The sequence below is a fragment of the Thermobia domestica genome, chromosome 12, assembly GCF_964235325.1.
Source record: "Thermobia domestica chromosome 12, izTheDome1.hap1.1, whole genome shotgun sequence".
Classification (NCBI taxonomy): domain Eukaryota; kingdom Metazoa; phylum Arthropoda; class Insecta; order Zygentoma; family Lepismatidae; genus Thermobia; species Thermobia domestica.
Genome location: NC_137465.1, coordinates 6,553,849 through 6,581,070, shown reverse-complemented (window position 1 = coordinate 6,581,070; position 27,222 = coordinate 6,553,849). Strand labels below are relative to the sequence as shown.

General features: G+C 35.2%; 1 protein-coding gene across 2 annotated transcripts in view; it reads left to right on the top strand.

Annotated features, from left to right (window-relative positions):
* The window catches only part of Su(Tpl) (Suppressor of Triplolethal), a 404,282-nt gene that overhangs the window by 331,521 nt on the left and 45,539 nt on the right, over nucleotides 1-27,222 (top strand). For both annotated transcript variants that reach the window (XM_081733410.1, XM_081733411.1), the window contains exons 3-5: nucleotides 12,002-12,123; nucleotides 22,635-22,751; nucleotides 26,168-26,440. In XM_081733410.1, coding sequence (XP_081589536.1) covers nucleotides 12,002-12,123; nucleotides 22,635-22,751; nucleotides 26,168-26,440 — 512 coding nt within the window. The remainder of the gene's footprint in view (nucleotides 1-12,001; nucleotides 12,124-22,634; nucleotides 22,752-26,167; nucleotides 26,441-27,222) is intronic.

The window sequence follows — 27,222 nt, the reverse complement described above, 5'->3', positions numbered from 1 at the left end:
TGTTGTTGTTTTCATAATTTTGCTATTATTGTTACCGTTTAATTCGAATAAGTGTTTTCCCGGCGGGAGCTCATGTGGTTCGGACTCCACGTTAATCAGTAGGTCCACGTCTCATATAGCCTCGATGCTGAACGGGACGTTAAACTCAAAATCACTTCACCTCACCTCGAATAAATATTCAGTTTGACGGTAGAACCTGGATAGGGGAAAGGAAGAATAATATATAATATATAAAAATAAATAGTAATTAACTCTTGAATCAGCGAACCGATCGGGCCTGGGATAATTTTTATCTTGCCGTGCCCCGCAACATGGGGAGAGGGATTTGTGTTATTAAAACTACTTTACTGGCCATAAATATGTTTAATTTTGTATCATATTCAATCATTTAGGCAATAATAGTGTCCTGCGCTTGCGGAGGACATGCGGGTTTGCTACTAGTTCTTTACATGCTTTTTTTTTCCCGCTCGTTTACCATGTCTTCGTAAGTTTGCGAATGTTGTTTATGCAATTCTACTGTTTCATTTTTTCTCAAGTGTGCGAAAGGCAGCTCCACGAATCATACCGAATTCTTCCTATGCCACACGTGAGGGAAAGCAATTCTATGATTCGTGTAGAGCCCAGGCTTCGCGAGTGCTCGCGGTCACTATAGCATACGTAATCTCTATGCATTAAATTTTATTTCTGCATTTTGGTATGTTGCAGAGATTGGCAAGGGTGTTTATTTACTAGTAGTGGAATTAGACCCTGAGAGATGAAAATGAAATTTCTACGTCCTACGATCATGCCCTTTAGACTAAACAAGACAGGTAATTAGTGAAATGAGAATGGGAGAGCTCCCAGAAAACCTACAGACACGATGTGAATCACAAACTCACTCATCCTGAAATCAAATCAGAAACCTCTCGAACTAGAGGAGAGCGCTGTACCATTAAGCCACCGTGCTGCTGTTGATTATTATCTCATTCAATGAGAACATTAGGAATATCCAACAGTTGTGGAATTGTAATCTTGATTTTCTAAAGTTATAATTTTGTTATTTTTTCTTGTAATTTTAAAAGCAACTGTTTTTCCCCTTAATTTTAATGCTTTATTACTAAAATAGATATTCTAAGTATGATTTCATACTATATAATGGCAGTAATTCAAGGCTTCCGACGAAGAACAGAATAAGCGCCAAACCCCAAAATCAGGTGTTATATTCTAGGACTAGCAACGTCCACTGGTATACTGAAGAACACAAACATTTACATAACATATATACACGTAGTTCTCAGTAATGGACCAACTGTGCATAAAATATGTGCACATGGTCCTTCAAGTGATAAAGCTGGGTTTGCCAGTGGAAAGTATTGTTATTGGTGAGAAAAATAGCTTCTCAATAATTACTGTAACCCTTCTATTTGTGCGAAGTGAAGTGGAACAGCGGAGCATAATGCTTAAATTGTCCTAAGTGGGGTGCAATGCAAAATGAGCTGAATCCGCCTACTGCACAATTTAGTCAGTAGCGTTTGTCACGCCTCAATTCATAATGATAGTGGATGAAATTAAATGAAATCTTTCAATTTAAGGTTCCATGATTATGGATGATTGTCTAGTGATTGTTGGAATGAAAATGTGAGAGGAAACGGGAGTACCCCGAGAAACTCATAGACACGTCTTGTCCAGGAATCGAACCAGGGATCCCACGCACCCGAGGTAATCACTCTGCCACTGATCCACCGTAACCCCCTGAAAAATACATTCAAGGTATTAATTGTCCACTTGAACAAATAAATTTGTATAGATTCCCTCACGTTCAAAAGAGTGGTTCTTATGTATATGTGAGTGAGTAATAACTGGCAGCACGTTCGCACACAGTCTCTGCGTTTAATTCTCGATGGGATTCAGTATATTTGAACGATGATCATTGGTGCAAAGTCGGAATAAGGAAGTAGGCAAACCGTTCAAAGGAAAAATGAAATAAAATATTTCAGTTTAATGTCCCACGATTAGGCTATACCTGTTGGAGTAAGGTAGACGAACGATTAAGGCAAGTAAATGATGATGGAAGAATTGGTGGAATGAGAATGTAGAAGGAAACAGGAGTACCCAAAGAAAACCCACGGACACGTTGTTGTCCATCAAACTTCTTGGTCAGGGATCGAACCAAGGGCCCTACGCGCTAGAAGTAAGCGCTCTACCACTGAGCCACCGTGTCCCCCACTACGCCTCAAATTGTGCCAGATTATTATTATTATTATTATTATTATTATTCGTTGAAGAGAGAGATTAAAAGTAGTCTCCTTTTTATACAATGTGGTTAACATTCGTTTTATGTTCCCGGTTGAACTCTCCAAATAGTTTTGTAGCTGTATTAGCACGTTTATATTTTTTAAATATTTTGCTCGCTTAGTAGCAGACTGTGGTACTCTAGAGAACAGATACTGCACGCTGTACTGATCCTATATTTGGAATCGTATTTGCAAAAGCGGAAGAGACAAGACCTATTCAGCTGTCTAGCGTCGAGACGCCCCGCCGAAAACAAAAGACTAGAAGAGGCATTGAACTGCTAGTTAGAACAGCAGGCGCTTTGGGATCAACAGGCTACACGTGTATTGATCCGCATGTTAGTACGACGACGTGTCTTACACAAGACTGGTTGGGACAAGCCACAACCTATTTTCAAGACAAACATATTTATAAGAGTTGCAAACTGCGAAATCGCACAGCTCTGGGATTGAATTTGACACTGCATGCTTAACATTAACTTTATAACGGAATCCTTTCCATAATATATTACCGGTATCCTTATTCCGATACAACGTTGACGTCAAAATTTGAAAGAAGGGGTATTGTTGGTCTACTTAGGACTTAGCTTTAATAATATATAGGGTGTTTCAAAACAACACCGACAACGTTTGGGAGGTGATTCCTGATACCAAGATAAGACAAAAAGTATAGACCAACCTGGGTACAGAAATCAGTAATTTCGGAGGTATGGGCTGCCGAAAATGTGAAAAAATGAACTTGAAAGATTCGTAGCTCCAAAATTATGAAATTACCGTAGTCGGGTCAAGACTTCACTTAGGAACTGGTATGTGTCCTATCCAAATAGCCACGTTTTAGAATCCTGTGGTACTTCCGCAACAATTTTTATATAGGTAGTTGGTGAGTACTTCAAATCACATGCCCGTACCCAAACCCCATCCATAAAAATTATCTGAGTTACCGAAAGATTCTGAAATATGTATTTTTGGATAGGGCACATATTAGTTCTAGTTCCTCAGTAAGGTCTTGACTACGGTAGGTCCCATTAGTATTGGAACTATGGACCATTATTAAAGTTCATTTTTTTCATATTTTTGGCAGCCTATAACGCCAAAATGACGGATTTCTGCACCTAAGTTGGTCTATACTTTTTGTCTTATCTTGGTGTCAGGGATCACCTCCCAAACGTGGTCGGTGTTGATTTGAAACACCCTGTATATTTACAACTTTTATGGTTTACTCCGCACATACAGTCTGCCAAATGACAGTATGGGAACAAGGTCCACTTGGTTTTTATGTGGCTGATTCCAGGTTCAATTACCGATGGGGCGATCTGTATTACAGTCTCGTGAATTAACTACGCAGTTACTTTAAAGTAAGAACCCTCCTGGCCGGTACACTGCAGCTTCAAAATATTACAGTTTAGCTTTCGTCTTTATGAGAATAGTCTGAAGCTCTACAAATTGTGGTGTTTGCACCAAATTTGAAACACATTTAAGTGCGAAAAAGCGACACAACAGAATAATCGAAAACAGTAATTTCGAAATATTAAGTTTCTGATCATTCTGAGTTCGTTTGGCATGACTCCTTTAAGGAATGGTCAATATAATATAATACGAACAACTTTCACGATATAGTAATGGAAACTGAGCAAATAATTACTACTAAAAAATATCTTGTTGCAAGCACACATTTTACTAAAGGAGATTAAGATATATTCACTGGGGTTGTAGCTAAATCACTATTTCCAGGTGATACTTTGAGAAAATTAGCATTTTTATAGTCGTGTGTATTTTTAAAAACTGTTCTTTATTTATTTTCACAAATTTCTGTATATCTTGCAACGATGTAATGGGTCACGACTTTTATCTGGATTTCGCTTCTCTGACCCTGCGACCGATACTGCACTGTTCTGTATCGTACTATACTGTAACTGTATTACTGGGGGATTTTATAGTTGATTAAAAATTTGTACTACTTGACCTCAAACATTTGTTTCATTCACGGTGTGACATTTTGTAACCAAGGTACTATGTTTTCCTAAATATAATTTTATCTTTATTCTTTTAGTTTTTGAACTTGGAAAGATAATTAACAAAACACTGTTTGGGCTTAGCCGTATCTTTTATATTCGGAACAACAAATTTTACAGGCCGATAACACTTTGACGATTTCTCGTAAGATAAACTTGTAACTTGGCTTTTCTATGATTCTAACACGTTCGTACTCTGATAAAAGTTATTTATCAGTGCTCTATTTGACGCACATAGGCACAAATAACAAGCGAAAAAGAAAATATTTGGTGAAAAGGCAATGAAAGAAAGAAAAAGTTTTTTTAAATTGCAGCCCCCCCCCTCTCTCTCTCTCTCTCTCTCACTCACTCACACACACACACACACACCTATCTACCTACCTTGTGTATGACGACGTTTCGTCTCCAGGGACTACCAGGTCGTCCGTCACGGGTCAGAAAGTTCGTAACCAGGGATGAATTCAGGGGTAGCCCGGGGAATCTCCCTGAAGAAAATTCATTCTCCCCGGAGAAACTCAAAATTTCAATCACAAAATGTAGAAATTACTTCACCCAATTATTTGCTTTTCTTTTCGTGCACGTGCAGACGAAATCCTATATCTCAATATACATATAAATGACGCAAACCCATTCTATATAAATATTAAACATGTAACTAAGATAGAATACCAAATAGTCAATAGAACCTGTGTTTCTTAACGCTATGAGCGAGTTTGGCAGAACATGAAATTGTCAACTTTTTTGGTAGATAGTATACTCTTGCTCAATATTATAAATTGAGATTGGGAAGATCCTTCGATCATTCCATATGATCTCTGATATTAGCAGACTTCAGTTCTTGAAAATGAACAGTTCTTGCATTATTTGAAATAGTGACCTAAGTCTCATTTTTCATATCGGAAGTAACAGACGTAAGTGTGTGTTACGATTGTTAAAGTAATCACACCTTTCTTTAACTAAATTGAAGTCAGTGAGAGGGTGAGATTTAGAGGGATCAATTGTCCTCCCTGGGTTTGAGATTTATATAGATTTTATCAAGTAGCATATCAGTGAAAGATTGTTATTGAAGGTGACGAAGATTTCTTGAACAAAGTAATTGATGTGTATGCAGCGAAGCAGCCTGATTTAGAATCAGAAGTGTGAGAAAGAACGAGAACTTTTTTGTTAAAAATATTCGTATGCATATTGTTTTAGGACAATTAAAATATTGGAATTATTTTAATTTTTTTTAACCAAACTTCTACATTGATAAACAGTAACTACTGTAAATAGGAAATGATAATAAAAATAACTACTTTAAATAACAAAGTTTAGTCTAAGATATTTTTTGTCAGTCTTTATGGTTATTCAATGTTTTAGATCAAATTAAAGGATTGCTTTTTTTTTTTTAAATATAATATTGCATTGAATATTTATCCGCAGTTAGTCTGAATATTAGGTAAGATGTACATATGAATGGAATTGTTAAATATGCTACCTTCTTCCAAAAATACAGGCAACTTCCCTCCCTCCGACGAGTTCACTTACCCCCGGATGAAAATGTCTGAATTCAACACTGTTCGTGACCCATTCCATTACTGATACTTTTATCCTTATATTTTATAGCGTGGTATACGAGGTACACACCAAAAGTATGTGCCGTTTCGTTCTAATTTCCAACAACAAGGAAATACAGGGAACTAACCTTTGTCTATTTCTCAACCAAATCTCCCTCTTTATTGATACATAGTCGCCATCGCTCCGTCCATATGATACGGTTTTCATTTAAGAAAATGAAAGTGAATTCAAAATGGCAGATTTCAAGATGGCGATTATCGACATCGCATGTCCTAAAAGGTCTACCCCTCCCTACCTATACTACTAACTTACAGTCTTACAATTCTTTTAAAATCCTGCTTTCTATTTGGGTGTTTCCACACTTCATGACTGTCCTGTATTTGTTTTAGTAGTATAAATTAAAATTTCCGTAATTTTATTTTGGTATTAATAGTACAATCTTCGTATTAGGGTAATTTATTTTAATAATTGAAGTCTATGAAGAATATTTTATAGAATAAAGTAATTTATTTTATAAAATGTCAATTTCGGTCATTGGCATACACAGAAGTTCAAGGGAGGGGTTCAAGATCCCGAGTTCATGTAATTTCAGATGTTAGTTTGCACATTTTAATATAGTAAATACTTAATTTTTCATATCTTGCTCAAGGGGGGTGGTAAAACTCTGAAACTTCCCTTGTGTATGCCACTGATCTGAGAGAGCTAGTGGAAGAAGACACCTTTATAAGTAATTTCCAAACTCTGAAATTCTCAATTTTGTGAGTGATACAAAGTTTAGTTAATTTTTTCAGTTTTTTTAACGAACTTACGTAATTATCGTTACGTAATTATCTATGTCTGTGTGTGTTTCTGTTACTTGCGAATTTTTCAATTTTGATCCTTCAGTTCGATAGAACATAAACTGAAAGAAGTGATGGAATTTTTCGCGTCACTCTTACCGTTCCCGAGATATTGGCCAAAAAAGTTACGATTTCGAGAGATTTAAGGAGCCATATCTCGGGTACCGTAAGTTATAGAGAGATCATATTGGTGTTCATCAATACCTAAGAGAATCGTGAACATTTTGGTACCAAATAGTAACCACAGTTCGCAATTCGGGAGATTTAAGGAGTCATATGTCCGGAACAGTAAAACAGAACAATTAAACAAAACATTTAATACTAAATGGATAGATATAATACAAGAATTGTTTAATGAGTATAATAATAAAGTACATAGAACAATTGGTATAAAGCCTGTCGAAGTTAATAAGAAAAAATATTTTTTAAAGTTCTTTCTGGCAATGCTTTTCGAGTTTAATATATATATATATATATATATATATATATATATATATATATATATATATATATATATAACTAATATCCGATCTAAGAAAACACCATAAGGGCTGGCCTCAAGGCCCATGGTTTGAGAAACGCTGCTGTACAGTACAGTTTGCCCTTATTTAAATTCTAAAGGTTAATCGTTAAAGGAGTTATTCATCAGGCTTTTCAAGATGATTTGGAGAGCATCAAAAGATTACGTACCATGAAGAGTCATGTACTTAGAATGCGATCAGTCCACTCCACATTATTTTCACAAGTTCTTCTAAATACACATTATTTTATGAGACAAAATCCCGTTGTACTTTACAGCTGCTTGATAATATTCTTGAAGAAGCTGTCGTTTCAAAAGAAACAATCGTGTAAGGATGAGCTTTCCATACCTTTTGTGGCTTGAGGAGAAGGGAAAAGATTTTAAGAAGTTATGTGAGAGGGAGCTCGAATAGAAAACTTATTTCGTTATTTTTTGAAGAAAACTCATTGTAAAAGAAATAATTTCACTCTTTCGTGTTACATTGTTTGTAATCTTTTACGCCTTTCACTTTTTTCTTTTCTTTTTTTGTTCAATTTGAAGAGCGACGGAAAATCCATGCTTTGTGCACTGTGTAACATGAAGGTTTCGTAATTGTGAGCTAGCGCTGCTTGATACAGAAAAGTGTCGATCTGTTTTTAACATCCATAAATAGTTGTGCAGGAAAGGAGGAAAGTGACCTAGATGGAGGGAATACTTTCTCCAAAGCTTAGCGTGATTCGGGTTTATTTTTGTTTATCCAGACTCCAGCGACTATCAAACTCGTTAGCATTTTTTTTTTTTAATATATCGAATATTAAGGCGATTAGAAAATAAGTTTATCAACTAACAATACTCCACTTGTAATACTCTTTTGATGTGGAGCTCACTTTTATTCTTAATGGGTATTTAGTGTTAAGACTAGTTTGCGCATTTTTTTTTAAAATGTAAAATAGCCAATATTGAAGCAGTTTTGTTACGAATGACAGTGTGTATAGTTGAGAACTTTGTATACGATACCAGACACGCAATCATTGTTGATTGAAAGTGATTGTGTTTTTAGTGATGGCCAGTTTTCAAAATCCGTAGTTTTCGCTCTTTCCTATACACGTAGGAAAGATGGCACATATGGGTGAGATCGCGCGGCGGTGATACTATAGAAACAACCTGGTATGATGAGGAATATACAAAATATGTTTTAGAAACATGGCAAAACTTAAAGCAAATATTCCTATGCTACTATTCAATAAATTGTTTAATATCAATAATGAAACCAATTGTAAGCTGCCACCGAAACATTAAACTAACTTGAAACAGACATTTAGACCTACTTACAGAATCGCATTGAAACAAACATATACCACAGGACCGTAGCCAGAATACCAACACAGGAGGAGCGTAGTTTTTTTTTTTTTTTGGTGGGGGGAGGGAAGGACTTACTTGAATTCACCTCTTATGCATAGGAGCTATTCCAGCAACAGCTGAAACTTTCAGAAAGGGGGAAGGTGGTTGCAAGTAATTCACCCCCTCCCTAGCTACGGTGCTACAACCTACACACACAATTTCATCGCGTATCTTTTTTCCAGTGAGCACTGCATCGCGATTTGTACAAGAGACGAAACAGAGGTTTCTAAATCGTTCGTCCATCATCGAGAGGTCGGAGATAACTGAACAAGCACTCACTCAGTAGTTCACTTATACCACCACCATTCGCAACGGATTGAGCGCGCGCTCCAACGTACAGTCGCTTCACAAAGTGTATGACGTTACTTTTCGAACATACCTTGTATTCACTATATATGCACAGGCGTCTCTGGCGTGTAAAATTTGGGGGGCATCAAAGAAAGTGATTTAAATTTTGTAGTACCTAGCCCAATCTATTTATTATCTTCGATTCCATTTGTTACCTTTCTGGTTACCTTCACGGACCCCCTGAGACATATCAAGAACTCTGTTATACACTGCCTGAATATTATATTCCAAATAAATATTATTATTTGTATGTTATTTTATTGTTAGTAAATAAATTTAATTAGAATACAATATTGAATATCTTACGCGTCCCCCCGCCAGAGACGCCCGTGTATATATGTGTGGCTGACTCTAAGAGGAAGTTTAACAAAATGATCCCTAAGGGGAGGGTATTTACATTACTCTACTGATATCGAATTTTAATCAGCAACAATTTGGTACTAGAAAAAAGGTAATAAACTTTTAGCATAAACCTTATTCTTGTCGAAGAACGGGAATTCTACTAGTAAATATCATCGTGTCATATATAAATGCCATTGTGGAACTAAACTGATTATTTGATTTCTTGTTGCGAACCCGTAATTACAGAATGATCATTCAGAGGTCCCGACATTATAGAAGTTGAGAACCACAGGAATCAAAAGAGTATTATTCTTGCCCAAATGATAATTTCATTTCATGCTGACGAAGATTACTTGGAATTATGTAAATTTTAAGGTTTTGAGTGCTGTTCTATGTAGTACGTATTTGCAAAAGAAAATTTTTCCATGTATTGTTGAAAAGAAAAAAAATATATTTTGAAATACTTCTAAGATTGGGTAGATCCTGTTGAAGACTGAATACACTGAGAATTGTTATTGCGTCAGACATCTAAAGCCCATTCTGTAATAAGTGAATGGTGTTACTATAGTTGCTTTCTTATACACGTCTGAATGCCCTGGGGGAAGGAAAAACAGAAGCAGACATTTCGTCTTTTCTAAGGGCCTTCATTTCTTTTAAAAGAATCGGAATTTCATTGTCATTAGATTCTGTTTTAAACAGTACTTTAATATAATAATAATAGGTATTTTACTAGAAAGCAGGGACAGATCCAAGTTATCATGCCCGCCAGTAACTTAAAAGAATAATCTTACAATCTAATTGTGTACTTTTCAAGTGCATACAAAATGTTCAATGTCTGTGAGCTGCTGCTGTTTATTTCACAGTTCGCATTTGATGTCGAAATTGATTTGAAGGATGTTGGGGAAACATCTTGTCAACACTGTTTCAATAAATAATAATAATTATTATTATTATTATTATTATTATTATATTATACAAAAATCAGTATGTTGCTCTGAATTTTTGCAATGTTATATATATATATATATATATATATATATATATATATATATATATATATATATATATATATATATATATATATATATATATATATATATATAGTAAGATTACAGTGTAAAAATATTTATTCTCTCATATATATAGATAACAAATAACATTTAACAGCACTTCTTTTTGTGTGTTTATGAAACAATAAAATAGCCATTGTGCTTTCATATTAAATAATCAAAGTAGGCTGATATCTCACAGTCGGAAGTTTCTCAGTGAAAACGCAGTATTTCCAATAGAACTTTTGAATATATTGTACATAAATATTATCGAATCAGTATATATATATATATATATATATATATATAGTGGCGGATCCAGGATATGATTAAGGGAGGGGCTAAACCATAGTTCGCCGTTTTATCCAGTGTATACCTGAGCTTCAAGGGGTCTATAGCCCCCTCCTTAGATCCGCCACTGTATATATATATATATATATATATATATATATATAATATAATGTCAGTTTTAGAAACAATACTCTCAAGAGTAACATGTATGCTTCTGCCTTCTGTTCTGCAATATTTCTACAAGTGGTATTCTCTTTATGATCTTATAAAAGAAAAAAAAATGTTTCGGAAGAACGACAGGCAAATGCCTAATTACAGTTTTCCATTATTGTATAATACACTTTAAAATACATATATAATAAAATAATATGATGGCAAAATATAAGTTTTATGCATTAAAATACACACAACACGATATACAAAATACAGCAAATTTATATAGAATGAAAATTTTGAAATAAATAAAAATATTTGTACCTGGGTCCCTTGTGACATCTTCATATACAATAAACACATTTTTCTGACAGGTGATACATCCAATGCATTAGTCGTTTGCTGAGAGATAAATATGCCATTATGGGGTCTCGTTGCTCTATGTGGGATCTGAATTTTGATTTCTGATAACAAATATTCTGAATTTATTGCACTATGAATTATTTTATGTATGAAAGATAAAATGAAGTGAGTTCTCCTGCTTCAAGTGATTGTAATGAATATTTGTTTCGAAGACCGTCGTAGTTTGAATATATCCCCGTTTGTTTATATCTCAAAAAGCGCACAAATTTATTTCGAGTGTTTTCGGTTTTGTTTATTTATTTCTTGCTATTAGAACCCCATATTATCTCTGCATATTCCATCTTAGACCGTATATAGGCAGTGTATGTTTTGAGGACATTAGTGTTAGAGAAATCACTTCCTAAAGGTCTCGCCAACTATGTTGACATGAGTATCAAATGATAGGTTTGACTCCAAAATCAGTAACATAATCCACTCTCTCAATTGATGTTTGATTAATAGTATACACATTAAGTACATAGTTTATTTTCCTGGTGTATGATACTACTTTGCATTTTTTAATATTTAGCAGCAACTTGTTTGATTCACACCATTGGGAAATTGCATGAATGTCACTTTGGAAAGAAATAGCGTCCAATTCCGAGGAGATACAGCGATAGATTTTTAGATCGTCAGCAAATGTTTTTGGAAGGATATTACACGTGGTAAATCGTTAACAAATAGTATAAATAATTTAGGTCCAAAGTTCGATCCCTGAGGCACACCAGGGTCTACGACGTTCCTTAAGGTAGAATAGAGTAATAGACTTAGTTTTATACCAGTTAAATGTCAAAATTGATTCAATGATTTAATATTATTTTCTTTTCTTCTTTTCCAGCATTTGTCATTCCCTTCAACTCAGTCAGGTCATGGCCATTCATTTAACTTCAGTCTTTCAAGTAATGCAGACATCGAAGGCCCACAGGGGAGCTTCGAATGTATACAACAGAAAGAAACAAAGTAAGTTGTCCAAGTTATAATTAGGTTAAAGGTTAAAAGTAATTATTTATCTTAATTATTATTCTTTTATCGTACATTACAGTGAAATATGTTTAATCCCATTTTTAAATGTAGCGAAAATTGTTACTGTCAATGGAAAGTGCTAGACGATATTATTTTTTTCAGCAGTTGCTAGTATCTATAGAATTGTATGTGTAATTGAATATAAGAATAGGAAAGTTTATCTGCCTGTAAAGTCACTAAATTACCCGTTTTTACAGGGTACAATCCGTTTTATCGATAACGTTTTCTGACTGCAGCAAAAAGCTTCAAGAAATAAGTAAAAATAGGTCTTCTTCTTTCTCACCTCAACCATAGGTTGGTGGGCAACAAGGAAATTTTAAAACTTTTTCTCTCCCTTGGAAGAGCTGTTTTATACTTTGATAAGCACTTTTCTTCGTAACTGCATCTAGATATTTTATTCTTAGTCTTCCTCTTCCTGGTTTTCCTCCTGCCTTTCCCTCTGTCAACATAGCGATCCAATCGGAGTGCCAAATAAGATGACCAAGCATGCTATTTCTTCTTTTTCGTATTATCTTCATGATCTGTCATTCTTCATTAGCTTCCTTTAGTACGTTTTATTCCTTTTTCTTTCTCTCCATGATATGTGCAGCATTTCACCAACACCACATTTTCAAATGCTTCCAGCTTGACTATTTCAGCTTTTCCCAGTGTTTACGTCTCTCATCCGTAAAGCGCCACGCTCCATACCAAAAATCGTTTTCGAATAGGTAATTAGGTATTAATCTCTCTGTTTCCTGTATACAGTTCATTTTAACCCCTTTGCGTTTCTGGTTTTCATCATACCATTCCAGACATTGCCAAGTGTAAATAATAAGACTATTGCATTGTTTAACCCTCTTACTACCTAGTTTTTTGTAATGCGGACTACCAAGGGTATTTTGTACCCACCTGTTAATATTAAATATACCTCGCAATAGAAGCAACTTGGAATTCTCACAAAAATCTACAGTGACTCAAGTGAAGAGTACACGAAATAAGACTAACAGCTATTTATTACAGGTATAACAGTCCTACCGCTGCTTTGATTTTAATCATATCGACATCACCCACAAATGATGGCAGAGGTTGCTTATACCTGCTTCTCATTTGACGGATTTTGTCATTTGAGTGATTTACTATAATTTGTAGCATGGTGTCAGTGAAGTATAATTGCCAAGTTCCTAAAACGTCATTGTCACGGACATCCTTTGCAGCTCCAAGAACACATGACAATCTGATAACAATGTTATGCGCACGTGTACGTCCAAGTGCAGGGGGATTCTTGCTCTACTTTAAACATTAGTTTGCATCACAAGTGGGCACACAATCTTCTTCCTCGCTGACATCAGTTTCATCTGAGGATGATATGCCACTAGGTTCCACTACACCATCTGAGATTTCCAAGGACGAAGATAACTAATTTTCACTGCTATCGCTGACAGTTGAGTCATCCAGTAGACGCTGTATTTCTTCGTGTGTCACAGTCTTCCTCCTAGGCATGGCACTTCTACAAATGTTACAAATGTTTAATGCAAAAAATGGAAGAAAGTTTCCTAGAAAATGTTCACCTTAATGAAAAAAAAAAAACACTAACGTTTACGCTCCGGTGGGGTCTCACACACCCCAGACTGCACCCAACTGACACACTGTTTGGAATGAATTCAGAGTAATGGCGCGCACAGATTCATCTATAGACCACTAGAGAATACCAAAACTGCCAACGCCATCTGTTGCCTACATATAGAGGTACGTGTAGAGAAAAATGTCCTGGGGTCTGTCAAACCCCACTAGACCAGTTAAGGGTTAAGGCGGCGACTAGAGAAGGGACTCAACTGGATTTGATTACATTATCATGTTGTCTTGGAATCCTGTAATAAACTAGTTTTTAAATAATAGTTGTATTTGGTTTTTAATAAACAAAATAGTTTTAACATACAGTTATTAAAATTAAATATAATGTTTATTTAAAAAGTAGTTCACAGGATACCAAAACAACCTGATACGTAATCAAATGCAGTTGAGTTCGTTCCCCTAGTCGCTACTTTAACTTAGATTTTGGGGGGATGGCAACACTGAAAATTCATCAAATTCATGTTTTCTATTGTAGAATAACATTATCTGTTTCATTTCATTATCTCCTTTCACTTATGAAAAACAAGCAAAAGAAAAATGGTAAATTGTGTATTATTTTTAATATGGCATGCTCTTAAGAGGCCCCATCACTGCGAAATTAAAATACCGCTAATTTTACAGTCATTACGTAATATCTTCAAATAGATAAAAGATAATCTAAATGTGGAACAAGAGCTCGTAATATTATTTTACATGAGGTATCGTTATCATAAGTCACCTAGTAGCTTTCCGTTTGCAGCCATTTAGAAACTCGAAAATAAATGGTGATTTTTTTAAATGTCTGGAAATCTAAAGCAGATAAGTGAGTCATGATAATGGTATTTCATGTAAAATAATATTGTCTAACGAACTCGTTCCACTTTTCGATTATTTTTTATCGATTAATATTTGAAGATATCACATAATTACTGTAAAATTAGCGGTATTTTAATTTCGCCGTGATAGGGTCTCTTTAATGATGAATATTCGTTTTTGTAGCGAATTCGAATTCTACCACTCGGAAAGACTATATACAGTTTTTATATTAATTTTAGTTGTGAATAGTTAATAATACATAGGAATCTCTCTCAGTAATATCGTGTTCATTTCTAGTTTCCTTGCATATTGACGGAGTTGAATCTAATTGGCTAACTGACAAACAAACCATCAACCAACCAATTCGTGTGGCTCCATGTCAACTTTAAAGGTAGATTACCTGCGTCTCGTACTTACTTTTACGTGTAAGGAAGCCTATTATTACTAGTATTTTCGTTCTGTAATTAGATAGCGCAGTGTGTATAGTGAAGTTGACTTTAATTACGATACATAGTGAGTACTCACGAATGAGCTTTGCTAATAAAACGACAGAAAACAGTGTTGACGTTACGCAAATGAAAGAAGAAAACCTTTTTCTGCCTTGCTTTGACTTGTGCCACGACTGATTCGTAACAGTATTGTGCATTTAATTCAGAGTTTCTTCACTTACTCTCTGCTGCTGGTGATAGCGAAAGAATATTTTCGTAAACATTCTGAAGCGTTTGAGAGTTTTTCTGTATTATTATTATTATTATTATTATTATTATTATTATTATTATTATTATTATTATTACATCTGCTTGATGACATATTCTGAAGATAAAAAATACCCATTTGTATAAACGAGGGTAGAGAGAGATGTACGATGTTTTACAAGGCTTTTATTTTCCCGATCATTGACTATTGTTCACCTGTGTGGAATATGGCTGTACCTACTAATTTATCTCACATTGACTAAGTTTTAACCCCTTAAGGACTTAATCATCAGGAGATTTTCTGGCAAAGAATATCCATATTTTTTTTATTGCTTGTTTGAGTATAGAAGAGTACATAATAAAAAAAATACCTTTTCATAAATCTTTTCCAGTGCGTAGAAAAAAACAAGCTAAAAAAACTTGCATATTTTTTATCCCGAGTTATCTCTAGCAAGGGTAAAAGTACTGGGCATATTTTTATCCCGAGTAATTTCTGGCAAGAGTAAAAGTACGGGGCATTTTTTTTATCCCGAGTAATCTCTGGCAAGAGTAAAAGTACAGGGCATATTTTTATCCCAAGTAATCTCTGGCAAGGGTAAAAGTACGGGGCATATTTTTTATCCCGAGTAATCTCTGGCAAGGGTAAAAGTACTCCTCACTTACTAAAAAATTGGAATGGGCAAAGATAGGCACGGGGGACGACGTTACGTTATGCGTCCTCCTACCTTTTCAGATCCACTTTTACCTTTGATCTCTGGGCTATAAGAAGATATAGGGACGTGTATGTATAGGTGAAATATTCGTACAAGAACGATATTTAATTGTTAAATTATATAAATAATGTGGTGTACAATACATAATAAAATAAATTTCAAATTTCCTACAATATGATTTTTATCCCGAGTATTCTTGATACAGAGTGATACAGAGAACAACTACATAAAATTCAACACAGATATGTTAGTGACACTGCAGTACAAAGCCACTAGACGCTCTACAATACCCCTAGAAACATTTGTTGGACAAAATAAATACGTCGACCACTAATAGACGGCTTCTTTCGTGATAAGTACAAAGGAATAAGAAAGTTACAACAAAGTAGAGAGCAAGTTTCGATTTCAAGTATTTTGAAAATTTAATGTTCCTTTTTGAAAATAACGATATATTGTTATTTCTAAAATTATATAAGAAAAGTTGGTGTCTATGGAATATAAAAAGTGCTCTATCGTAACATTGCGAAATCAAACATAAATTGGGGTACATTCTATTAGTATGAACAAAAACAACATAACACTTTGAGAAATTTTATATTTTTATAAGCTTGATTCTTAATTTTTATCAAGATTATAGAGATTTTATAATATCATAAAGGGTATTTGGACTTCCTAGACCTAGATATGGGAATATTAGTTTCCAACATACAATAACTTTCTCAAGTTTACGACCAACTTCATGATGGACTACACATGAGTTCCAATTCGCGTAAATCTACTACTAGACGAAGATCTCCCGAAAGTTTACGTAAAAGTAACACTGGGTTATTGTACAGTGAATTCGAGCGTTTAATTGTTTTGTTTAAAAGAATATTAATGTAAACTCGCATTTGATCTTGCATTGCATGAAAAATCTTATATTGGAGTCAAAAAAAAAAAAAGTTTTTTTCCCCTATCAGTTGAATTTCATGTTGAAAATTCTTTTTCTTTCAATCCTGTCTTCATTCCATGCAAACACATCAGAAAATTCATATAAGATTTTAACCCCTTGCACTGAAATGACGAGTCTAGCTCGTCATGGCCTCCCGGTGCCAAATTGCACAATGACGAGCTACACTTGTCATAAAATTTAAACTATTGAGAGATCACGTAAGATTACTTCAGAAAGTAAATCGTGGTGGAAGGGGTTAATGAGTTTTTCTTTATATTGTATGTATGCTTTCTTACCTATATGTATACTGCTTAAGTCAAATAATTGTTGCCCTTCCTGGATAAAACTTGGCCCACTTCTGATTTGTCAGATTTAGAATCATGTTGCGATTTCATTGAAACATTGTCTTCCGCATTTTCTATATGCATTTCCCAGTATAAAGCCACACGTTTAGTGCATGGGTTAATTATGTCCGTCATCGGACTTTCTGATTTACTGCTGCACTTGGAATCAGAATGTTTTAACTTATGTGCTAATCCTCTGTCGGGTTCTATGAGCGTGAAAAATTTTCCTTTCTATGGAAAACTTTTGTTGGAACGCTTCCTCTAAATAAAAGTACAGTAGAGCGTCGATTATCCGAAGTAATTGGGGGACATGGGTGTTCGGAAAACTGGTTTGTTCGGATAATCGAACTGTACATGTTTATTTGCCATGCGCGGAGCGGCACGCCTCAACTCTAAGCTGGCGCAGCTGTTGCTGTGAACAGCTTTGATACTGCCGCTACTTCTACAGCCAGTGCCAAACCGACAGAAGTGTGCTGATTGTTGAAACACAACGACTGGCGGCTTGGCCGGTCAGCAGCGCCTTATGAAGGCCGCATTAGAAGCAATGTTCCGCCAGCGGTGGCTCAGTGCGGCGACTACTGTGGGGAAACTTGGTTTGGGAGTGAGGGGGATGATGGACGGTAGGGTGGGAGAGTAACAGGTGCGAGCGAGTGTACACAGTTCGGTTAAGCGGTCGTTCGGTTGACCGACGTCCGGATAATCTACGCTCTACTGTACACATAATTAGAAACTAATTAAACATAACCCATTATGCTGTGATTTATGTTTGGAGGTTTACCATATCTGACGAATTTCACTGTGTTTTTAATTACTAGATCAATCGTTGACATACGATTAATAAGGAAGTCATTACCAATCAACATTTTTGGATTAAAACTATTTATTACTCTGAATTTATGATGAAATGTCCTTTTATTGATATGTAATCTAAGAATCACAGGCTGTTGACTCACCAAAGATTTGAATTTCTTCATTCAGAAAAATATAATCTTTTGGAACCAAAGCTTTATCAAGAGAATCTATTCTAGACCTCCTCATCTCCTTATTCAACTCCACACAAACTTTTATAATATTACCTTCTGTGGTTATCGGTATTTCTATTAGCATTTATAGAAGATGCTTCCGCATATATTTTTTTTCTTTATTTGAACTGTTGAGTGGCACAGAGATTTTCTGATTTTCCTCCATAACGTCTGCGCATGTGCCACGACCGGCGGGCAGAATTTATTTAAATTATGTACTGGTGGTTCCATTTGTCCCCCACATTTGGATTATTTGGCATGATATAGTCCTGAGCATGATATAGTGCGTGCTCTGTATTTACTGATTTGAGTTCGTTCCCTGATTTTGGAACCTGAAAATTTCTGAACTACTAGTAGTAGATGGATTATTTTATTTATTTATTTATTTATTTATTTATTTATTTATTTATTTATTTATTTATTTATTTATATTATTATTATTATTATTATTATTATTATTATTTTGTAATACACTTTAATTGTTGAGTATAAAAGACGTTACCGATTTACCTGTCGTTTCTTCGTGTACTGTATTTGCTTTTATACCTATTGGTTTCTAATTGGTAGGGAAAATCTATAAACGTTTCTACACTAGTAAAGACCTTCCTGACTCTTATCAATGAAATAAGCTCTAAGGCCATTCGTTGTTATGTCTATAATTTACTTTGCTCTAAGAGTGGGACCACATTTGTCAGTTAACGCTAACATTGAGTACACATATTTCTGAATAGATTTCTTTTTTTCTTTCTTTTGTACTTCGAACTAAATCTTAGAGAGAGAGAGAAAAAAAAAATACATTTTCCTCCATTTTCTTAAAACAATTGTTTTCTTTCAATTCACTGTACGACCTATCATATAACCTATGAAGCTGAATAAAAGTTTTCAACTGATTCGTTGCTTTCTTTGTAAACTCTGTTATCAATAAATTCTTAACATGTTCCTCACTATATTGGTTAAGCTAACAATGCCATCGAAACCTTCAAAGCATGTGGTTATAGATCTGAACTTCGGTAATTTGTGTTGTTTTTTGTACACCTGAATTAGAGGAGACCGGGGCTTGTTGTGACAGGGGCAGGTTGTGACAGCTATGTTTCTGGGAAAAGTGCATACAATATACACCACCTGGCGACGCTGATTGACGTCTAAAGTCACGAGTTCACAGGCTATTGTTTCCCATCAGTGTGAGTCGCGCCAAGCCAGAGCAAAGAAGAAAGTTGGTTTTGTGGAGGTCTTGATCTATTTTTCAAGGTAAGTTTAATTTCTGTTTTCTTCAATATAAAATAGTTGGAAATATTAATCTTTTTTTCTAAAAACTAAAGCAACTATAATACGCATGTAAACGGTTTTGTTTGTTGGTAAAGTAAAATTGAAATACTGAATTGCCAATAAAAGCAAGAAAATACCCATTGGGGCTAGTTGTGACAAACTGCTAGGGGTAAATTGTGACAAATGTCACAACTGACCCCGCAGGAAACCAGACAATAGAAGTTTATTGTCTAATTAATTTTATTAATTTTACATAAGGGATATTTTTAATGTTTTGTTAGGACGTGGCCCGTTATTAGCATTGGGAAGAAATTTCCGATTTCTTATCTAATACCAGGCTCTATGGGCCTGGGAGCGTCTATAGAACTGACTGAGCCACACAGTCACAGAAACTATTCCTTGGTTCTTCTTTCAATTGACAGATAATAATTAAATGATTATGTAACTATAATATCTTTATATGCACATTAGAAAACTACATGTATGTTGTATTTTTTTCATTTCAGGGAAGGAAAATCCTCTTCCAGCTTCTACCATTGGATACAAACGCAGCCGACAGGTGTTTACAGACGCCCAGGAAGAGGAGTTGGTCCAATATATCATGACTTGTAGTAAATTATACTATGGATTGTCACCCAGAGAAGTTCGTCGACTGGCTTATGAATACTCAGTTGCTAATCACATTCCCACCCCAGAAAAATGGATTGACATGAACATGGCTGGAGTTGATTGGTTCACTTTATTTATGAAACGTCACCCTAGTTTATCAATCCGATCGACACAACCTACAAGCTTAAGTAGGGCAACAAACTTTAATAGGCATAATGTGAATATGTTTTTCGATAACCTTTCTGCTGTTCTTGATAAATGCCAGTTCCAGCCTCAAGATATATATATATATATATATATATATATATATATATATATATATATATATAGTGTGGATGAAACTGGTATTACAACTGTACAGAAGACAGGTAAGGTAGTAGCAGAGAAAGGAGTCAAGATAGTAGGTGCTGCTACATCAGGTGAACGGGGTAGCTTAGTAACAGTTACAGTAGCAGTCAATGCTGTCGGAAATGCTTTGCCACCAATGTTTGTCTTCTCTCGAAAGAGATTCGATCGACTTCGATTTCATGGTAAAGGTCCTATAGGAAGTATTGCAGGAAGTAGCCCATCAGGTTGGATGACAGGAGACCTGTTTGTGCAATTCATGGAGCATTTTGTCAAACATACAGGCAGTTCTCTTCAACATCGTGTCCTTTTGTTGCTTGATAACCATGAATCTCATATCTCAGTGCAGGTAATCAATTATGCCAAGAAAAATGGTGTTGTTCTCCTATCATTCCCACCTCACACGTCCCATAAGCTGCAACCCCTGGACAGAGAAGTATATTCTTCATTTAAAAAGTTAGTTGCAAATGGAATGGAATCCTCAACGAACTTTACAGGTCATAATGAAGAACAAGGACCAACTAACATTACACAAGAAGTGAATTCAGAACTCCCAGCTCTACCTGTGAAAGAAACAAAGCAGCCTTATCCAGCAACAAACCGTAAAGAATCTGAAACCTTATCGACTGTTGACAATAGACCTTCTACAAGTAAAGAAAAACCACAACTGTCGTCTATGTAAAAAATGCCTCACGACGAAACGTCTAGAAATAACAGTAATCCTCATCATGTTAGTCCTAACGCCCTTCGTCTGTTACCAAAAGCTAGAAGGAGGAAGGAAGAAGCGAGTGTCCGCTGTACTCACTGATACTCCAGTTAAAGAAGCATTAGAAGCAGAAGCAAGAGCAAGACATGAAAAGTCTCTTAAGAAGGGTATAAGCCGTAATATTTTGAACAGCTCTATGAAAAAATGGGTGAAAATTTCAAAACATAAAAATGATAGTAACGATGATAGTGGAGATTGTTTTTGTCTTGTGTGTCTGGAAACATTTTCTAATTCCAAACCCAGAGAAGCGTGGGTTAAATGTGTTGACTGTAACCAGTGGTCACACGAAGCGTGCACAGAAGGTAATCCTATTTATGTATGCCACAACTGCAACTCGGATGATGATAGGGGGTCTATGTAGTCTAGGTTTGCATCATAAGTCATTTCGGAAAGGAATTGTGATTCTATTATAAAACTGAGTATTAGGAAGGAAGTATTGTGGACTCATATAACTGTGTACGATAACGATAATTTAGAAAGAATATTCAAATGAAAAATTGAAACTGGTTTCTTTATGTATAGAAAATATTTTTGTTAGGGAACATTACTTTTTCGTTATGTTTAGCACAATTTATGTTAAAATTACATAAGCGAAATCGTGCACATTTCTTTCTGTCACAACTTACCCGATCAAAGTCACAACCTACCCCAGCAAGGGGCATGTTGTGACAAAACATTTGTGTTTGTTTTTTCTATTGTATTATTTTTGTAATGAAAAATATAGATGCAGAAAAAATTATGGAAGTAGTCTAATGTCTAAACTTTACTTTAAGACAAAATTTTTTGACATTTAATAAAAATGGGATCTTAAAAAAAATAAAAACTGAATTTTGTCACAACAAGCCCCGGTCTCATCTATTACTCTTATAGGATTTGAGTTACTAAGATTAGAAATTCCTCCATTTTGTAAAGTTTCATTCCTACTATTAGAATTTTCCTGTGACTGAATTTTCACTTCTATTTCCTGGTCCTTTCTAAATTATCATTCGACTCTGAATATTATCTATAAGATCTTTTCTTTTCCTATTTGTTCTTCATTCGCCCGAACTTTTGAGTTTGCTGTTTAGCTGACAAACCAGTTGTGTCGAACAACCAGTTTAATTCATCACACATAAGAACTACTTCAGCACATTATATATATATACAGTAAACATTTAATTTTATATATATATATATATATATATATATATATATATATATATAATATAATATAATATAATATAATATAAATTAAATGTTTACTGTACACTGTTCATTTATTGTATCGTAACTATTTAAAAAATATATATTTACTGTTCTAATAATTTAAACATGAACTTGTTTTGTAATATTCTCTGATGGTTCATTACAGGTTGCTGGAATCCCTTGGGACGCTCCAGTGTAAGATGAGAATCCAAGCCAAAGATGATGTATATGAGACCACAAGAAGTCGGGTAGCAAAAGTTGAGGAAGAACAGAAAAAGAACTGGTACGTGCGGAACTTTTAACATCTTTTCACGCTTTGTGTTTTTTTATCTGCTGAAGAAACTCAGAGCTGTATGTACTGACACAATGTATCTTGTCATATATAATATGAGATGTGTTGAAAAAGTATCGAATCTTTGGTCGGTAAAAATACATTTATTGATATGAAAATCCTAAACACTAATCTCCTTGGTAATGCACACACTTCTCCAGCGCTCCCGCCATTATTGGAAACACTTCTGGAACGCAGGTTTTGGAATGGTGAACATTCCGCATGATGTCTTCTCTTGACTCAAATCTGGTCCCTTATAGTGGCATTTTCAGCTTGGGAAATAACTGAAAGTCACACGGGGCCATGTCGGGTGAGTAGAGAGCCTGACGACACACACGAATGTTGTCTTTATCGATGAAAGCCTGAATATTTTTTTTGGACTTCCCTCATGTCCAAATTCTCGTTCAAAATTCAATGGTTTCCGCATGGGTTGTGCCAAGCTTTTGGCAAAATTTTATGCAATATCGCTGCATCAAGTTTTTCTGTCATTTTACAAAAAACTTAAATCCGACGACCGGTCACTATACGTCTTCACTGATTGGCCAACTACCAGCGAGTGATGCTTTCTGCGGACTGGAAAAGATTCATGACTGCACATGAAGGTCCCCTGAAGGAAGTCTCCCGCGCTTCATTGATTTACGGAGGCTCAGTGGTAGAGCGTTCACCTCTGGCGCATGGAATCCTCGGTTCGATCCCAGCTCGCGCCAAGTGAACTTTGTAGTGGACAAACACCTTGTGTGTGGGTTTTCTTGGACTCTTCAGTTTCCTCCCACTTTTCTCATTCCACCATTTCATTAATTTCTCATCATCACCGTCTCCTTTAGCCTAGCCGGCATAATCGTGGGACGTAAAACAAAGATTTCGTTTAATTTTTTCCATTGGTTTACGCAGGAGAAAATAAGGTTCAATACTTTTTGAACACAGCTCGTGTATATATATATAAAATGGAAGAAGAAAAGTAACATGTTCGTTCAGTTGGAAATTTGATAAGGCCAATGTTTAAATGATGCGGAACAATCTTCATGATGCTGTTCTTTATATTGAATGGAATAAAAGATTGTAATAACTATGAATCTAAACACTCCATCCTTGTCGAGGCGTATAATAAAATGAAAGACAGAAAAATGTTGTTCGCCATTGCAGCAGTACGAGAGCTAACAAGAATTACATGATTTTATATTGTATTAATTAATTTAGTGTAACTAAGCCTTGACTGACTTACCAATTATTGTCTGCTTTTGTTTATTTCTCTCTCTCTCTCTCTCTCTCTCTCTCTTTCTTTTTTTCTTTCTTTTTTCTTTTTCTTTGTTTTTCTTTCTTTTTCTTTATTTCTTTTTTCTTTATTTCTTTCTTGATTTATTTATTTATTTAACGGTTCAACCTTGGCTAAGGGAGACGATGATAACGAGATGGATGATAATGGTGGAATGTAGAGAGTGGGAGGTAAAGAGAAAGTCCCGAGGAGAATCTAATCTCAAAGCCCACTTGGCGGGAAGCTTCGATCGAGCCAGGGACCCAACGTATCAAAACTCAGCGCTCTACTGTCGAGCTGCCGCAGGGTTTGACTTGCTAGTGGAAATAATTGAGAAAAGATAACATATTGTATAGGTACGATGAATGTTTGTTAGTTGTCTGTGTACTTACAGTTTCGCAAATGCATCTTTCTAAGTCCTGTGGTTATTGGGATACTAGCTAACATGTTCACTTTTTCGGTTTGTACCCAGGCTCTTGTGAGCTCATGATTTTGAAAGAATGTGTTTTTCAATGTATTTATTAAAATATTTTATTTTAGGGCAGTATTGAATCAGCTTGAAAAATTCGTTACTACTATCTGGAATTGTTATCAGTTGTCAAAGTGAGACGGTATGCCATACCGCCTATGGTTTTTCAGAGTTCAAAACATACAGTCAGTGGAGAGTAGATTCTAAATACCTTTTAATAAATCCATTTTTATACGTAATTAACGAATAGCTTTGCATAAGATTTTATTTCTTATGTAGAAATAATTTCTAAGTTGACAACATTGACATTTTTGTTATCGTTTTCCTAACTTTTGGTTTATAAATGAGGTGTCTGCAAAGCAGTTCATCTAGTTTGTTTTGATGTCCCATATTAAGCCGTTTCCTTCCTATGTATGTGTCTTCTTGCATTAATGCATATAAATGTCGTGTTTTGAGCATGGGCTGATTTAGGGGTTGTCTGCCGTGACGGTGAATTTTCCGGGGGGGGGGTTGGAATCTATCTCTCAGACGAGTGGGGGTCTCCGGAAGTTTTCCCCCGGAAAATTAAGATACAAACTCGGTTTTTGAGCATTTTCGTGTATTAATTCTCTATATTACAACATAAGGGGATTTTCCCCCCCAGAATGTTGTTGTTGGCGGTGGATCAGTCTTCCCATGCCCCTCCCCCACTCCCATAACTAAAGGGCAACTCTCCAATGATTTTCAGTCATTATGTAACTGGAAATGCAATCTTTTAGGCAACATACTCTCACTGTATTTCAACATTTTAATAGTCAGTGTGTCGAGTCAAAATCGTAATAAAATATGCGATTTTTATCCACTTCGATCACTGCTTGTTTTGTATCTCAATGAAGAGAGAATTTCTTTTACATGTAACTGTACCTACTCAAGCTATCCATCTGTAGTCCTTTGAGCTTAGCTTAACCAGTTGGAAATCTTTTGTATTAGTTTCAATTCGGAGTAGGATTATAAATGCCTCAACAGACGGTTCAGATTATGTTCTGACTTCTGAGTCAAGGAAGTCGCGACTCAGGCAAGCATTGGTGTAATTAATGTATTACGGATAGCTCGAAAATGGGAATAATATTACAAATTACACTGTTGATTCAATAAATCCTTCGAAGAGTCCCCTTACGGAATATCATTTGTTCAAATTTAAAGCTAGGTAGTTTGGAATTGGAAAATAACTGACAAGAAAATGACGTGTTGCTAAAAGAAATTGTGGATGCTTCCTTGCAAAAACAAATAAATATCTAGATTATTACATGATTCTGTAAAGTATTTAAATAAAAATTTAAGATTTATACAAGTTGCTATTTATTTATTTATTTATTTTTCTTTCTTCTTTCAATTCTATAACATTGTATGATCTTTTTGATTTTGGGTTTATCGTTTATTTTGCAAAATAGCTGCTTTAATTGTAACGTATGTTGTTATTATTGCACTTATGTTCTAATCTACCCCACTATGTAGTAAATATTTTATCAGTAGTTTAAATCAAGAAAAAAGTTTCTGAATTCTGTCTCAAATTTGGAAACATTTGTGTTCTGATTTTTAATAATAATTTGATAAACTGATTCTGCATTTAACGGTTTGAAGTAACGATTATTTGTTTTCTACTTGCAGCACAAAAGTAATAAAGGCTACAGGTAGTGACATAGGAAAGAAAGTAAAAGTAAAGAAACCTTTATCGAATTTGGGGCCAAAACGGGAACCTTCACCGCCATACAATTCTATTAGTAAGCTTACTCCACCAAAGTCCATAGCGAACTCTCAGCCAAATGACCTCGTGTTGAATGGATCAAGGAGCAGTTCGACAAATCACCACCACTCCAAACCATCCAGCAAGCATTCAAACCTGAAGACAGGGAATCCAGATATTCTAAAATGGACTATAAGGTATCGTAATTTTTTAGTTCTTGGTAATAGTTTTTCTAGAATACAAGACAAACAGAATTATTTGTTTCTATCATCTAGGTATTGTAATTGATGTACAAGCACTGAAGTCAAGGACACCAAACTGTGTGCTTCAAAGTCTCAGTGCTAGAAGAGCGTTGCCATGTACGGATTGTGGCCATAGAAGTTGTAGGTTTACGCTGCTATCCATATAACTTCTCTATTTCTAGTCACTCAATAACCAATAGTTACGAATAACTCAAGGAAACATTCGACCTACTATTTAACCATACACCACTATTCACAACTAATACAAGCCATCAAAGTCTATTAGGATCAGGATTTCAAATCATAAATGAATCACTAAGACATAAGATGATTATGGCAGTAATACAGTTCACGAACTATAGGGAGAACAGATATTTTCTAACGTCAACCATATAAGTAAAATAATATTTTCTTCATGTACAGGGTGATTATAATTAAAATCCCACTTTCAAAATACTGGGGGAAAAAAAGGCCAGAATGACTTCAAATTTGAACTGAATATGCTTGAAGGAGGGAAAACGGTGTAGCATAAGAAAAAACAAAGTTCCAAAGTGTATCAATAGATGGCACTATAAGCGGAATATTATGCAAATTAAGACACTTATGCGCACGACACATTGTATTTGTTAATAAAACGCGGGGTACGTGGCGTTCTCCTCATATTGCATCTGAGCAGCTTGTCATGAGTCTCTCACGACCTTGCCGTGATGGATGGGCTTTCCATTAACATTTCCACG